At 34.0% G+C, this 13,931-nt stretch overlaps 3 protein-coding genes across 17 annotated transcripts; 1 reads left to right on the top strand and 2 right to left on the bottom strand.

Moving 5' to 3' along the window:
* Positions 1-316: 316 nt before the first annotated feature.
* Positions 317-1,767, bottom strand: LOC107431486 (uncharacterized acetyltransferase At3g50280). Its single transcript, XM_016042405.4, has one exon. The coding sequence runs from the start codon at positions 1,764-1,766 to the stop codon at positions 324-326; it is 1,443 nt and encodes a 480-aa protein (XP_015897891.1). The 5' UTR covers position 1,767; the 3' UTR covers positions 317-323.
* A 2,872-nt stretch (positions 1,768-4,639) lies between these two features.
* Positions 4,640-7,253, bottom strand: LOC107431489 (ubiquitin-conjugating enzyme E2 28). Of its 2 annotated transcripts, none has more exons than XM_016042421.4 (5): positions 6,972-7,253; positions 6,657-6,763; positions 5,889-6,016; positions 5,699-5,803; positions 4,640-5,039 (listed from the first exon to the last, which is right to left on the bottom strand). In XM_016042421.4, the coding sequence occupies exons 2-5, from the start codon at positions 6,724-6,726 to the stop codon at positions 4,896-4,898; spliced, it is 447 nt and encodes a 148-aa protein (XP_015897907.1). In that variant the 5' UTR covers positions 6,727-6,763; positions 6,972-7,253; the 3' UTR covers positions 4,640-4,895. The 2 variants fall into 2 exon arrangements, with proteins under 2 accessions (XP_015897907.1, XP_060674301.1); XM_060818318.1 differs by lacking the exon at positions 6,972-7,253 and adding an exon at positions 6,900-6,923.
* Positions 7,254-7,769: 516 nt separating this feature from the next.
* Positions 7,770-13,611, top strand: LOC107431487 (binder of USO1 and GRH1 protein 1). Of its 14 annotated transcripts, none has more exons than XM_016042409.4 (13): positions 7,772-7,988; positions 8,521-8,839; positions 9,490-9,534; positions 9,665-9,727; positions 9,902-9,964; positions 10,064-10,129; positions 10,231-10,293; positions 10,463-10,531; positions 10,691-10,753; positions 11,223-11,282; positions 12,213-12,341; positions 12,534-12,629; positions 12,851-13,611. In XM_016042409.4, the coding sequence occupies exons 2-13, from the start codon at positions 8,612-8,614 to the stop codon at positions 13,313-13,315; spliced, it is 1,410 nt and encodes a 469-aa protein (XP_015897895.3). In that variant the 5' UTR covers positions 7,772-7,988; positions 8,521-8,611; the 3' UTR covers positions 13,316-13,611. The 14 variants fall into 14 exon arrangements, with proteins under 14 accessions (XP_015897903.3, XP_015897901.3, XP_015897895.3 ...); XM_016042408.4 differs by having other exon boundaries at positions 7,773-7,988; positions 8,515-8,839; XM_016042412.4 differs by having other exon boundaries at positions 7,775-7,988; positions 8,515-8,839; positions 10,064-10,126.
* The last annotated feature ends 320 nt before the right edge of the window (positions 13,612-13,931 follow it).

The following is a 13,931-nucleotide window of genomic DNA, read 5'->3' as shown; positions in this document are numbered from 1 at the left end:
TTAAAATAATTATATTAGTAGTAAACTTAAAATATCAACCAAACTAAAGAAACACAACTTTAATATAATAATAATAATAATAAGATTGTTACAAATTTAATTTTCTTTTTATTTAAGTCCATCCAATTAAAGATTTCTATCCGAACAAGTTATAAAGGAAAACAGTTAAGAAAACAAATCAAATAAAATAGACAAATTACAATTTGAATAATAATAATAATAATAATCACATTGCTTATATTGAAGCTTTTGATGGCGTCCAAATTAATATCATGAAGCACATTACCCAAAAAAACACAAAAAAATGAATAAAAAAATTAACATCATGAAGCAGCCTCCATGAACTCTTGATCAGATTCAAGGTCAAACAGAGTAACCGGAGGAAGGCAGATTTCCAAGTCAACGCTTCCCTCTTCCCTCCCAGAGTGGGCCATTATCTTTCCGCTGGTGGCAGTGTTTCTAGCCAACAAAAACGACAACGCTTTACCCATCCCGAACTCATTCCCAAATGTGTTGAACTTGGCTGACCCATTTATCATCACCCAATGTGGATCAAGGCCTCCACCTTGTGGGTTCAGAAACATCGGAGATTCAAGCCACGCATCCAGCCGCTTGCGCACCGCCTTGTCGTTGTAGTTAACCACCGCCTGATGCAATTTCCACGCCGCCAGACCAAGACCCTTCTCACCCACCAGCTCACCTGCGGTAGTCACTGCCACTGTGATACCAACCGAGTTCCCAAAATAATCTTGAGATACAGGTGGCTCTAGTTTCGATCTGGTGTTGACAGGAACCAAGCAGGTTGTGGGTTGATGAGGTTGTAAACGGCGGACCCTGGTTATGCATCTCCACACCAATGCAGATAAGGATTGGAAGGATGAGATTTTGCTGGTTTCACCTTCTGAATTGGCCTTTGCTTTCAGCTTTGCTATTGCTTGTGACGAGAAGTGAAAGGTTCGCACCCTGAATTTCGGAGCTCCACTTATTTTAGTGGAATCATGCTCATGATCATGATCATCATGGTGATGATCAAGATCATGGAAAGGGGTGGAAGGTAGATTTATAAGTGGACCATGACCGTGAGGAAACCAACGGTCGAGGACGGGTGGACGTGAGATGGAAATACTAGTAGTAGTAGTAGTAGTATTCCCTACAGCTTGATCTTGTGCTTGAAAGATCTCTGACCACATGTTGAAGAAATGCCAGAAAGAGCTGCCATCCGCAAGGAAGTGACTCATTCCACATCCTATGAACACGCCATCAACCAACTCCGTCACATGGACCGTAAGCAAGGTCATTGCATGGAGATCAATATTGGCCGTCCTGTCATCATCAAATAAAGAGTGTAATATCACCTCTTCTGATACATCAGTCGAAGATAGGATGTCTGATACAGTGGTGTTGTCCAACGCACTGTAAATGAATTTTGCACCAGGACTGTCGTTGCAGTCAACATAGAAGGAATAGGAAAGCGGGTTTTGGTTTTTGATGGATTTAAGTCGGCCAGCTAGAGGGAAGAAATGAACCAGGGCTAAGGATAAGGAGTGTTTGAGCTTATCCAATAGGGTTTCCATGAAATGTTCATGTGGTTGGGTAGGTTTGGCAAATAGAAGGCCGCGTTGGACATAAAAGCGTGGATGTATGTAAACAAGATCCCATGGTGTCAAGTAGAAGGGCTGTCTGGATTGTTGTGAATTAGTAACAACATCATATGGTTGGATAAAGCACTCTGAAATAATGTGAAGAGAGGGTGGATTTTTGGCCATTTAGAACGAGTTGAATCACGAGAACAAAAAGAAAAAAGAACAAGTTGAATCACTTCTGCTTTTGAAGTTTTGATATCTCTTTCAAGTTTCTCAAGCGCCAAACTTATGCGTACTGATAGAAATTTGCTTAACTCACACCTTGGTTTAATTCTTTGTATCCCAAAACCTTCTTTATATATACAACAGTATCGGTTTTCCATATTTGACCTTCTCTTTTTTTTTTTTCTTCCCAAGTCTCTTTTCAAATAAATATATGTATTTTATGTATAAAATAAGCTCCTCTGGTAGCTCTAACAGCAAAAAACTAGTATTTGTGAAATTACAATATTCTATATTTGACTTTTTCCCATGTCTATATTTTCAAATTCACATTGCTACCTATCTATTTTTGTAATTGACTCTTTCATATTCGATCGTCTAATGATAAATCAGTTATTATTTTTCACTTAGCTTATTTTATTATATCCTATTGTTTGCTTGTGGACTGGAAAAAAGAGAAAAAAATCTTTATCGGGGAACTGTGCATGCACGCATGCACGAATTGTAAAAATATTTGTACTACCACGGTTGATCAATTCCTTAGCCACGTCATTATTATATTACATACATATATAGTAGCCTGAGGGGAATATTGGACGGATTTTATTATTATTTTACGGTTGGAAATTGCAGAGATTATTATATTAGATGACTTTTCGTCTGCTTTGTATGTACAGGCCAAGAAGCGAAATTAAATACAATGGTTAATTACTAAATTAATGTTTTAATTATAATAATGATTATGACCTAAAGCACAAGAACGTCAGATTAGAAATGCTTAAGTGCAATTATCCTAAATTATTCATTTGAATGGTGTAATTTTTATTTTAAAACTCATATATATAACAAGTTTTGTGGCAGTACATATTTGAACAGAAGACAAGATTTTAATAACTTTCTAAGGAATCACGTACGGTTCTTGTTAATGAATGTCACAAGAAGTTTTTTTTTTTTTTTCCAAGAAAATGAAATTCTAAAGTGTTCAAACTAACAAAGTTGGAAATTGGAGGGCAACGAAGGTGGACCTTTTTCTAAATTTAGTATAATATCTAGTATATTTGGAGTTTCGCTCTCTACGCGCTTTGGTTGAATTTTAATAAAAAAGTATCGTCAACTACATTATAAAATATCATTTCAAAGCTTGCTTGATAATGAAAATCATAAACCACGTGTTTCTTATGTAGTATTTTACGGAGGCGACTCTTCTTTTTCGTTTTTTTTTTTTTTTTTTTTTTGTTTTTTTTGGTTTTTTTTTTTTTAAATAGGTACGGAAGCTACTTGTCTCTTAATGTCTTTGAATGTCGCATAAGAAAAGTTGTGACAGATTTGGTCGAATACTTCATTCCGTGTTACTGAGTCTTCTTTGAGGTGCACGTTATTTTACCTTTTATAAATTGAACCTAGTAATGGGTCTATCAATTTTTATTTTTATTTTTATTTTTTATTTATTTATTTTTGTTGTTGTTGTTGTTGTTTGTTTTTGGGGGGAATATATCAGCCTACATACAAATGATTGTTGCAACTTTATTTGCAAGGTGGAAAACTATGGGTATTTATATGCCTTCTTTTTGCTTTAAGATGAAAGTAAATTTGGAAGAATTTCAGCCCAAAAAAAAGAAAAAAGTAAACTTAGAAGAAGGTCCTAATATAACTAAGATAAAAATTCCAAAAGACCAGATCAATTTTTCTGTGATTGCTTTATTATCTGCAGTTTTATGTGCTTTGTTAACAAAGTTTGCTAGTAATAAGTTTATATCTAACAGACATAGTAATACCTTGTTTTTTTTTTTTTTTTTTTTTTTGAGAGAAACAAAAAATTTATTGAAAACTCAGAATTACAGCCATCATCCAAGGTACAGAGCAATACCCTAACTACTAAGAATCTGTATTACGAAGCAATAAACGATAATAATAATAAAAAAAAAAATTATGGTTTACGGTTCATTATATGGCAATCATTTATATATAAAATAAAGAGACAAGAGTAATACCTTTAAGCACATAATATTGTACAATACAAAAGACAAGGAATTGATCATGCAAGAGTTACGAACTTGAATGGTTTCGGTACCTAGTCATACTTGTTCAAATCTAATAAAGATTTATGTCCAAATTAGCCGAAGCAAAAAATAAACTTTCTTTTAAACTTTTTACTTGGTAACATTTTCATCATAATTATTGTGCTTATGGAATCATACAAGAGTTAATGAGTCCCGTTGTAAACTCTTCTTGTTCTTGAGAATAATTCAACCTATTGTATCTTTCTTCCTCTTTTTCTTGATTAATCTTCCTTTGCATATATTCTGTCCTCTTTTCACTTCTTGGAAACTGATTAAGCTCTTTTAGGCCTCTTTGTCTATATTAAAAAACTCTTTTTTCTTTTCTTTTCTTTTTTTCCCCTTTGTTTAATCCTAAACAAAAGAATTGGATAACTAGACACAAAGCTCCAGTCCCAAGGAGTAAAACAGCTACAAGAACCAGAATATAACTAAAAAGGAAAGACAAAAATAATCAAAGAGGAGAAGGAATGTAGGATAGACTACTATTTCTCAGCTGAGGTTTTCTTTTCTGCGTGTATTGCTGATTATAAGAAATTCAGGGAAAGAGCAGCAAACATTAATGAAGCGAAAAAAAAAAACATCAAAGTTTAAAGCCTTTCTTCGCCTTCTTCTGCATCCCCTGATCTAACTTCTTGGTTCAGATTTTTCTTGAATCTCGATGATGACAATAATAATAATAATAATAATTAAATAAATAATAACCAAACGCATAAAGAAAAACAACTTAAATAAAGGAGCATATGGAGAAAAAAAAAAAAAAAAAAAAACACTCGGTTGAGCTTGAAACCTCAAAACCTTCAGTTGTGATACAATACTGACTATTCTACACACAACAGCATCAAGCAACAAAGTGTGCATAACAACACCACCAGAAAAATAGAACATCTTGATCATACCTTTTCTCTTGTAATATAACTTAATAGTGGAAGAACACAGTTTTTCTTTTTCTTCTTCCAAAATTGATAAACCCACCCATCCCCCAACCATTCCCCCAAAAACCAAAAACATTAAAAAGCTGGATAAGGCAATATCATCCCATGGCATACTTTTGAGTCCAGCTACGTGCGGTTGCTTCGTACTTGGCCCGATCAGTTTTATACATGTGAGCAATCTCAGGTACAAGAGGATCATCAGGATTGGGATCAGTCAGCAATGAGCAGATTGAGAGCAATACCTGATTTATATGCAAGTATAATTTAGCATTCACATTTTGAACAAACGAAAAAATGTCCAATCTAAAACAGATGTTGACACTTCAAAGAAACTAGAAACCATGTTAACATCAATAGCAAGACTTCAATCATCACACATAACTTAAAACGATACTAAAGCCTCCTAAAGTTGATAGAAAGCTATAGTTCAAAGAGCCAAGGGACAGATAGTCTTAAAAGAAGCGGGGTTACAAGTAAATAACAAATGTTCAGGAGAGAGAGAGAGAGAGAGAGAGAGAAAATAAATAACGGAGCAGAAATGAAATGTGCTCAAACAACGTCCAACTGAATTTAGGAAAAACTAAATAACTACAAGGTTTACTTAAAACTTCTCTGTACAAATAAGCAAAAAGTGAGAATCTAAATCAAAGGCCATTTATCTGCTATCTTATTAAGATTTACTTTGCTAAGCCTAGATGGTGAGAAAGGTGTTCGTTAAATTTAAAAATGAAATTCAAAATTTAAGGTTGGAATGTGAATTTTGTGATTTCATATTGAAGTAGGTATAACAAACAATGTATAAATCAAAACCAAAACACTAATATTAACATAAATTTAGTGGGGAAACTGAAGAATAAAAATGCTGCATGTAACACAAACTGCCTTAGGACAAAATTCAAACCTTTGAAATTGTAAGAGCTGGGCTCCACTGTTCCTTGAGGATATCAAGACAAATGCTTCCATTGCTATTGATGTTTGGGTGGAAGACCTTAGTCCGGAAAGCAACCTGAAAGGGGAAATGACAAGCCTCCTTAAAAATACACCATATCACATAAGGCGCACAATTCAGCATGTAAAAGACCAAATATTACCTTAGGGGGCTTGAAGGGATAATCAGGAGGAAAATGAATAGTAACTAGGAAAACACCTCCCGAGTATGGGCTATCAGGGGGTCCCATAATGGTAGCTTGCCAATGAAACATGTCTTCGGCTACAGGACCTGTGTAAGATCAAGCTGACCCATAAGAAACAACTTTTTATCCTTATACTGTTATAGTTCTGCAGTGACTTGTTTGAATACGAATTCAAAACCCCAAAAAAAAAAAAAAAAAAAAAAAGATGAAAAAAAAAAAATAGAATACTAAAACTATTGTCATCAAAACTATTAAACTTAAAAAACTATGAATTTAAATTTTAAAGTGTCACTTTTTTTCTAGAAACATCTAACAAAACCGCATTCCACATTCAATGGAGATTACATCCATGACAACATAAGTTTTGAATGGCGGATGAGCAGGATTATCTCGTAGGTTGTGTTGTTGTTTCCTATGGCGTAATGGGAATATCAAGCTGTAATTGAAAAAATAAAAAATAAAAAAACAGAGTCCAACTGGTGGAACCCAATGGAAAACGAGAGCGGAGAAAAAACAACCTATGATGCCTATACTATTTTTACATCAACGGCAAGTGCCGCCAACTAAATATTTCCAATAACAAATTATTTCAGCCAGAGTAAATATGGGCAATCATTTTTAGGTGATCAAACATAATATGATAATATTATTCAATATGAGTAAATTATAACACTAACGAATGCTATAAAACGTTGATAGTATTAAAAATTGAAACTTGAAGTGTACCAGCGCTGCAAGAAGTCGGGGGATCCTTCTGCAAATCCTTAAGCTCTTTCAAGATACGCTTCGAAGCCATTTATATGTTTTAGTATTTCTCCTTCAAAGCCCAGGACCTGAAATACTCAAAAACAAACCACCCATTAAAAGGTTTGATCGAAGCAAAACCCAAACTAAAAACAAAAGCTTAAAAGGACAAAAAGCAGAATACTGTGGTTCAAAAGACGATGAGGAGGGAGGCATGGACTTTACCCAAGGAAATGGAAGAGACCAAGAAGAAAAAGGAAAAGAAAAATAAAGAAAAAAGAAAAGAAGAAGTAGTACCTGAGAAAGAAAAAAAAAAAAAAATGAGGGGTTTGGAATTTGGAAAGGAAAAAGCTTGGAAAATGACGATGGGACGGGAATAGCGGAAAGCAAAGGGAAACGGGTTTCAAGCAGATCCACAGCCGCCCACTTCCCAAAGCACCCCCCTAAAACCCACTACCAACCCAAACCAATCGTTATTTTCTCTCTTGCCAAACACACACACACACACAAAACCAAAACCAAAACCCCCCAAGCAAGCCCCCACCCCCCTGATTTTTTGCAAAGACCAGGAGAGTTTGAGCTCTGCTCTTGTTCACTCTTTTATATTATACAACCCTATTTGTTTTCTTAAAGAATATTGTATTTTCGTCCTTATCCATTTGCACCAAAATCTTTTACTATAAAGTTTTTTGTCTTTTGTTTTTTTCTCTTCCATAATGCCACCCTCCAAAATTTTCAACTCTTTTAACTTTTCTTTTTTTAACTCAAATAAATAATTAGAAACAATCTAATGCATAAATTTAAAGTACAATAAACGAAGAAATTCAGATAGCATTAGTTAAAAAAAAAAAAATCACTTTTTTTTTTAACTTGGAATGTCAAAATCAAATTTTTGTGTATCTAATTTAGAGAAAATAAACTAATGACACAGTGACCAATAACAAAAGGTACGTGTCTTTATTATTATTTATTATTTGCGATATACGGTATGCGTCTTCTACGTAAAGCCAACGAAAATCTAAGGTATAGACTTTTACATGTGATGTGGTATGCATCCTGTAATAGACCAACATTGAGGAGGATAAAATAGCTACCCAATCGAAATAATAATTAAAAAAATCCCATTAATAAGAAAACGAAAGAATTTATCAGGAAAAAAAAAAAAAAGGAAAAAAAAAAAGAACTTATGGCAAAAGTAAGCCGAAAGTTATATACCAAAGTGGTAATATAGCTATATTTCCCAATTCTCTCTATCTCATAGATTTTTTGGGAATTCTCCTGGAAACCAAACGTGAAGATTTTTTGGATCTGAAGGTACTTCTTTAACATCCTATTCAATTGGCATTTCCCATTTCAAGTTTCGATTTTTTTTTTTTTTGTAAGTTTTATTGACAGATAAATGGTAGCTGAATTTGGACGATTAGGGTTTCATGGAATCTTGCATTTAGTTCAGAATTCTTTGTTTGCCCTCGTTCCCGTTTAAGATGCGAACATTTTCAAAAGCCGATTGACTTAATGAAATTGGTATATTAGAAGCATTTCTTTGAATGATTGAGTTGGATGCAATGAGGTCGCATGTGAAAGCTTTGAAATTTGTTGTTTTGGAATCTGATGGATCCGCGTTCTTGCAATTTAGGGTTTTTTTGTGTTTGTATTTCCTTTTTATCTTCTAACGATAATGATAGGCTGGTAGCGGAGCCTCAAATTTTAGATCAGAATATATCATTATTTTCCCTATTTCGATCCAAAAATGCAAACTTTTCAAAAGATGATTGATTAATGGAATTTGTTGTTTTAGATGCATTCCTTTCTTTGATTAAATTGGACGCAAATGGTGTAGTTGCAGGTGAGAGGTTGGAAAGTTTGTGTTTTTGGAATCTGAGGGATCTGGGTATGTGCAATTAAGTGGGAGTTTCTTAGAATTTGAAGGAGTGAAGATGGAGGATGAGAAGAAGAAGAAGAAAAACAAGAAAAAGAAGAACAAACAGACTAAAAATGTGGCGGAGGAGGTTGTGGTTGGCAGAGGAGAAACATCTTCGGTAGATCAGAATCATAGCAATGGGAAGGATGATCAGGGCCAAGTTTCTGAGGCTGCAGATGTTCGAAATGATGTGCATGATGTGGATGCTGATCTCCATAGGCATCAACCCAATGGCACTGAATGTGTAAGGATGGTTTTATATTTACTATGAAGTATTATATGTTTATTGTGGCAAATCCTATTGTTCTAATTTTTGGTTGCAACCTTGATCATAAAAGTGGTAATCGTAAACATGGATTATGAAAATAATTGTTTCAAAATCAAACTTAACTTTTTTTCATTTTAACTACGATGGATGGGGCTTAATGTTACCGGGATCAGTAAAGTAGAATGATCCATTTACGGACATGTTTATGCTGTTGCTATTGGGTTTTCTATTTTATTGGATTAATCTAACTGTTCTAGTCCTATCAGTTGTGTCAGCTACTTAACACATAAGAGAAAAGATAGATACCTTGTTTCTAATTTGCATTTTCATTTTCAAGGATTATTAAAATTCTTTGTTGCTCTCTTAATCTGCTTTATTCCCTAGCTTGGTGCAAAAGGCTTCTCATGGGTCCTTTTTCAAGCCCATCTCAAACACGATGCAATAGGGTACCTGTGACCCTGCTGCTTTAATCAGCCATGAGACCAAAGAAAACAGAGTATACAGCAATTGAACGTGATGAGAGGAAAAATAGTTATATTATGTCTCATCTTTGTGCTCTATTTATCTTTTTCTGGGTTATTGATCATGTGTTGATTTGTCATCCTTTTCTCAAATGTTAATTGCAGTCCACTTTAGCTGAATCTGAACAACAACAGTGGCTCCAAAGAGTGGTAAGAATAAATATGGTTAGGTGTGATTGCTTTTTGCACTCCGCTTTTTGCTTGTATCATCCTGATTGTTTTTGTCAATGGACAAAATAATTTACTGATTTTGTTTCTAATGACAAATCTTCATTTTTAGGCTACCTTAGAAGAAATAATCAAGCAATTACAAACAGAAAAAGATATGCACATACAGAGAGAGGTAAGTCAATTTAAATCCAATTGTGAGGATGATCCAATAAAAGATTAACTAATATCTACCATAATGTGGCTACTTTCATTTATCTTTCATAATGCTGTTATTTAATGATTATACACTATAATGGGTTTGCTTTAAATTTTCATACTGCCATTTTTATCCTTTTTTTTTTTTTAGGCTAGCTTAGAAAATACGATTGAACAATTGCGGAAAGAAAACAACTCACATTTACAGAAAGAGGTAATATAATCTAATTGGAACTGAAAGACTATCAGGAAGTTTTAATGAATATTCAGGCATGCTTTACCTTATCTTTCATATTATATATTTCTTTTTCAGGCTACCTTTGAAGATGCAGTCAAACAATTACAAGATGAAAATAATTCTCATTTACAGAAAGCTGTAGTAATAGAATTAGTTGATAAACAGTTGATGTACATAATAATCTCCTTTTACTTTTCTTTTTTGCAATGTTGGATTTTTTATTTCATGTATGCTTACCACAGGCTAGTCTAGAGATGAAAATTCGTCAGTTACAGGATGAAAAAGATTCCTTATTGCAGAAAGAGGTGAGCAGAGTTTGACAATATGACTTTCTTAAAAATTTTTAACCTGTCAATTCAATAACACCTCTATTGTGGCTCTCTATTATATTTGTATATGGTCATTCTTTAATCTTTTGCAACAGTTCAATCAAATTTTGTAAGTTTAAGGAACTGGTATCTGATAATATGTTAGGTGCAGGTTGGATTGGAGGAGAAGATCAACCGGTTAACAGATGAAAAAATCACTTGGGATTTGAAAGAGGTCAGCCTTTACTGCATGAAACTCTTCCCCCATTAGTAATCAATTACTTTCGCCTACCTTGATTCCCATCATGCCTTTTCTTCTGTCTCTATTTGATGCTGTAGAAAAAATTAAAGGTTTTTATTATGTGTTTAATTTTATTTATATGATGTTCCACAGGCAAGCTTACAGGAAAGAATTAAACATCTAGAGGGAGAAAAAGATTCCTTGATGCTGAAGGAGGTAAATCTTTCTTTTTGTCTAGCATATGTGTTTGCTGCCATGTATGCACTTAAAAAAATACATGTAGACTATTGTAGTGTTTAATAAAGTTCTATGAATATGAGATCCAAATGTGACCCTAGCTATCCATTCAGAAAATTCTGCAAAAGTTTTTTGAAGTGCGATTCTCCATTCAAGCATAGATGGCCATCTTAATTCTAGTTTTGCGGTTTGCTATAGGGTAGTGTAGTGATTTGTTCAGAACTCAGATCACTAGTGCTTCTGTCTCTATCTCTGTGCCTCTCTCTACATGCACAATCTTGCATTCCGACACAGGAAGAATGCTTATGCAAATAACTGAACATACACCTGCTTTGTGGGTCATGAGTGAGAAACTTAATGATAATTATCCAATCTTCCTACTTTATATCGGAGACTTACTACTTTATATCTGAGACTTACTTGTTGATGTCATTCGTTTCTATTGCAGGATATTACTAAAGAATCAATTGCTAATCTGAATCATGATATAGCTAGACTAAGAGTGCAGGTACGCAGGTCCATTCACCAAAGTAATCTAGTTGATTTATTTAATTTAAAGTGCTCACTGATCTTCAGGCTGACATCGCACTTACTTCTTTTTCTCTGTATTAACGAAACAGAAGTTAATAGTTCATTGTTTAATTATCTTATAGGCTGAAGAAATCAGGTTTTTACTGTAAGACTGTTCCACCTGTACTAATAAAATCTAGCTAGTGGCATAAAAAGGAGAGTCAAGATGTGTGGACTTTATGGGATTATTTCAAGTTTTGCGCTTCTTTTATGGGCATCTACTTTGAAAGAGTTTAAGATTGTCTCAGGATCTCTTGTTTGTTTTTGAGTTGGAAAGAATGTTATCTACTTTATTTTGATTAGCAAATTTTCTATTGTATTTGAGGATTCCTCATCCTCTTGTTTTTCCTATGTAATGTTTTTTGATAAATAAAGTTCATTTTTTATAAATAGAAGGTATTAAAGTGGGTGGGGTCCTTTAATGTGTTAAGTTTTTTGCCACATTTTGTTTGTCTCTGATTTGTTGCATGGTAGTTGCAATTATGGTGACCTGAATTTCCAATTTGTTTACCATTATCGTTTTCCTTTCCTTTTTGCCTGGATAGATCATAAACTAACTAAACTAACTCACGATGATACCTGTTCATGCTAATTTGAAATGCTTTGTTGCTGAAACTATTCTGGTGGGAAGGATCAGCAACTTGTGAAATTCTATTTGAAGAAGATTTTTTCTAAGGATAGATGCAATATTAATATGATATTTCACATCTCAGCACCTCCCTGCTATATTATAGTCCTTTTTGTTCATTATATCCCTTTCCTATCAAATGAATGCCCTCATCGCAAACATATCCTGTCATTTGGTAAAAAGCAGTGCAGTATAATATGTATTTGCTCTGATATGGGATTAAAAAACAAAGCTCGGCAGGTGCTGGAGTTAGAAGAATCCAGAAACAATGTCTTACAAGAAAACCAGCAACTGGTGGCTCAACTTCAGTTGCAAATTAAGGATTTTGAGACTATTTCCTCAACTCAGCCATCAGATGAAGTAACAAAGGTTTGATTTCTGAACATGCTCATTAAATTGTAAATGTTATAGATGTACGTTTTTCAGAGAACAAATTTCTATTCTGGAATTAGAAGCTTTTATTTATGATCGAGGTTAATGAACAAATGAACTTTGGTCAAACGAGAAAAAGTGGGGGAGGGGGTGAACAAGGTATCTAATTACTTTTTGTGTCTGATGTAGCAACCTTCGGAGCTTGAGGATTTGAACTCTCAGGTAGAAGCAGCATGTGCACTGGTCGAGAAATTGATTACAGAAAATGCGGACCTTGTTGAAAAGGTAGAGCTTGTCAATGGTCAATGTTTTACATGAGGAAGTTCTGCTGCTTTCAGTCTATTAATGTCAACATATTGCAGGAATTGTTCATACAGTATTGTGCTACATTTATTGAATCTGGTAGTTGTGTGGTTGTACTTGTTGGAAGAAGACCTGAAACTAGTTTCTAATATTCTATCTTATATGTGTTAAGTTCCATATCCTTGTTATGTTTATTTTTGCAGGTGAATGAGCTGTATGTTGAGCTTGATCGACATACTGCAATTGCTCGCCTTTCCTCGACTGCTAGTGCTCCTGATCCCATGTCTCCTGTAACTACAAGTGTTCCAGATCCCTTATCACCGATCAAGGAGAATACTGTGTCTATATCAATTCAAAAGTCGGATTCAGTTGAAGGAATTCCAGTTAAAGAGGAAAGGAACGGTATTAGTAAAACAGATTCTGATCATGCTGATGAAATTCTCAAATCTTCAACATCTGATGCATCTAGTGAAATTGTCCAAATTCCATTGGAAGAGAATGCAGTTCGAGATTTAGAGTTGCAGGTTGCTGAAACTGATACAGAGGCTGTTGTTCCACTCTCAGAGGCTCCCTTAATTGGCGCCCCTTTCCGGTTAGTGTCGTTTGTTGCTAGATATGTTAGTGGTTCTGACTTGGTGAACAGAAATTCTTTTGACTCTAATCGTTAACTTGGAGGCATGATTCTCCTGTTTTTGTAATGTGTAGAAGGAAGAAAATACTTTTGAACTAAAAAAAAAAAAAAAAAAAAGGCATAGATGAGCCTTTATTGTGGCCATTATATGCTGTTTCTTCTCTTTGAAGATGCGAGCTTCTCAAGTTGAGAAAGTGTAGGATGCAGAGTTTCAATTTTCAAAGTATTACATACATGTTGCCCTCTTTTTAAATGTTGGGCTCTGGATTATGACTTTGTATTTTAACAATTCAGATTATATCAAAAGCCGATATGGATGTTTTTTTAGTCCCAGTTTGGTTTTACCTTTAATTTCAAAAAAAAAAAAAATATACAAAAAATACAAAGTGATGTCAGCTGGATTATAGAGTGGTTTGGTGTTGTGCTGGGTAAATTATGCTGTTAGGAGTGCTGTTAGTTTTAAAAACAATGTCGTTGATTTTTATTTTTAAAAAAAAAAAAAAATTACACAATTATATGTAATGTCAAAAGGAATTTAGAAAAATCCAAGTTGGCAGAAAATAGGATGGAGAAGATGACAATAATCGAATAACAAAATCCATATATTTCTTACTGTTATTTTTATTTTATTTTATTTTTATTTTATTATTATT

The sequence above is a fragment of the Ziziphus jujuba genome, chromosome 6 (genome assembly GCF_031755915.1).
Source record: "Ziziphus jujuba cultivar Dongzao chromosome 6, ASM3175591v1".
NCBI lineage: Eukaryota > Viridiplantae > Streptophyta > Magnoliopsida > Rosales > Rhamnaceae > Ziziphus > Ziziphus jujuba.
The sequence above is the reverse complement of the archived record's forward strand: the minus strand, read 5'-3'. Positions and strand labels throughout refer to the sequence as shown.

Excerpts from the sequence above, each read along its gene's own strand:
- LOC107431486 (XM_016042405.4), bottom strand. The coding sequence starts at position 1,766 with ATGGCCAAAAATCCACCCTCTCTTCACATTATTTCAGAGTGCTTTATC.
- LOC107431487 (XM_016042409.4), top strand. The coding sequence starts at position 8,612 with ATGGAGGATGAGAAGAAGAAGAAGAAAAACAAGAAAAAGAAGAACAAA. Across the intron at positions 10,532-10,690 it reads TCACTTGGGATTTGAAAGAG|GCAAGCTTACAGGAAAGAAT; the intron begins GTCAGCCTTTAC and ends GATGTTCCACAG. Across the intron at positions 11,283-12,212 it reads TAGCTAGACTAAGAGTGCAG|GTGCTGGAGTTAGAAGAATC; the intron begins GTACGCAGGTCC and ends AAAGCTCGGCAG.
- LOC107431489 (XM_016042421.4), bottom strand. The coding sequence starts at position 6,726 with ATGGCTTCGAAGCGTATCTTGAAAGAGCTTAAGGATTTGCAGAAGGAT. Across the intron at positions 6,017-6,656 it reads CCCGACTTCTTGCAGCGCTG|GTCCTGTAGCCGAAGACATG; the intron begins GTACACTTCAAG and ends GATCTTACACAG. Across the intron at positions 5,804-5,888 it reads ATCCCTTCAAGCCCCCTAAG|GTTGCTTTCCGGACTAAGGT; the intron begins GTAATATTTGGT and ends TTCCCCTTTCAG.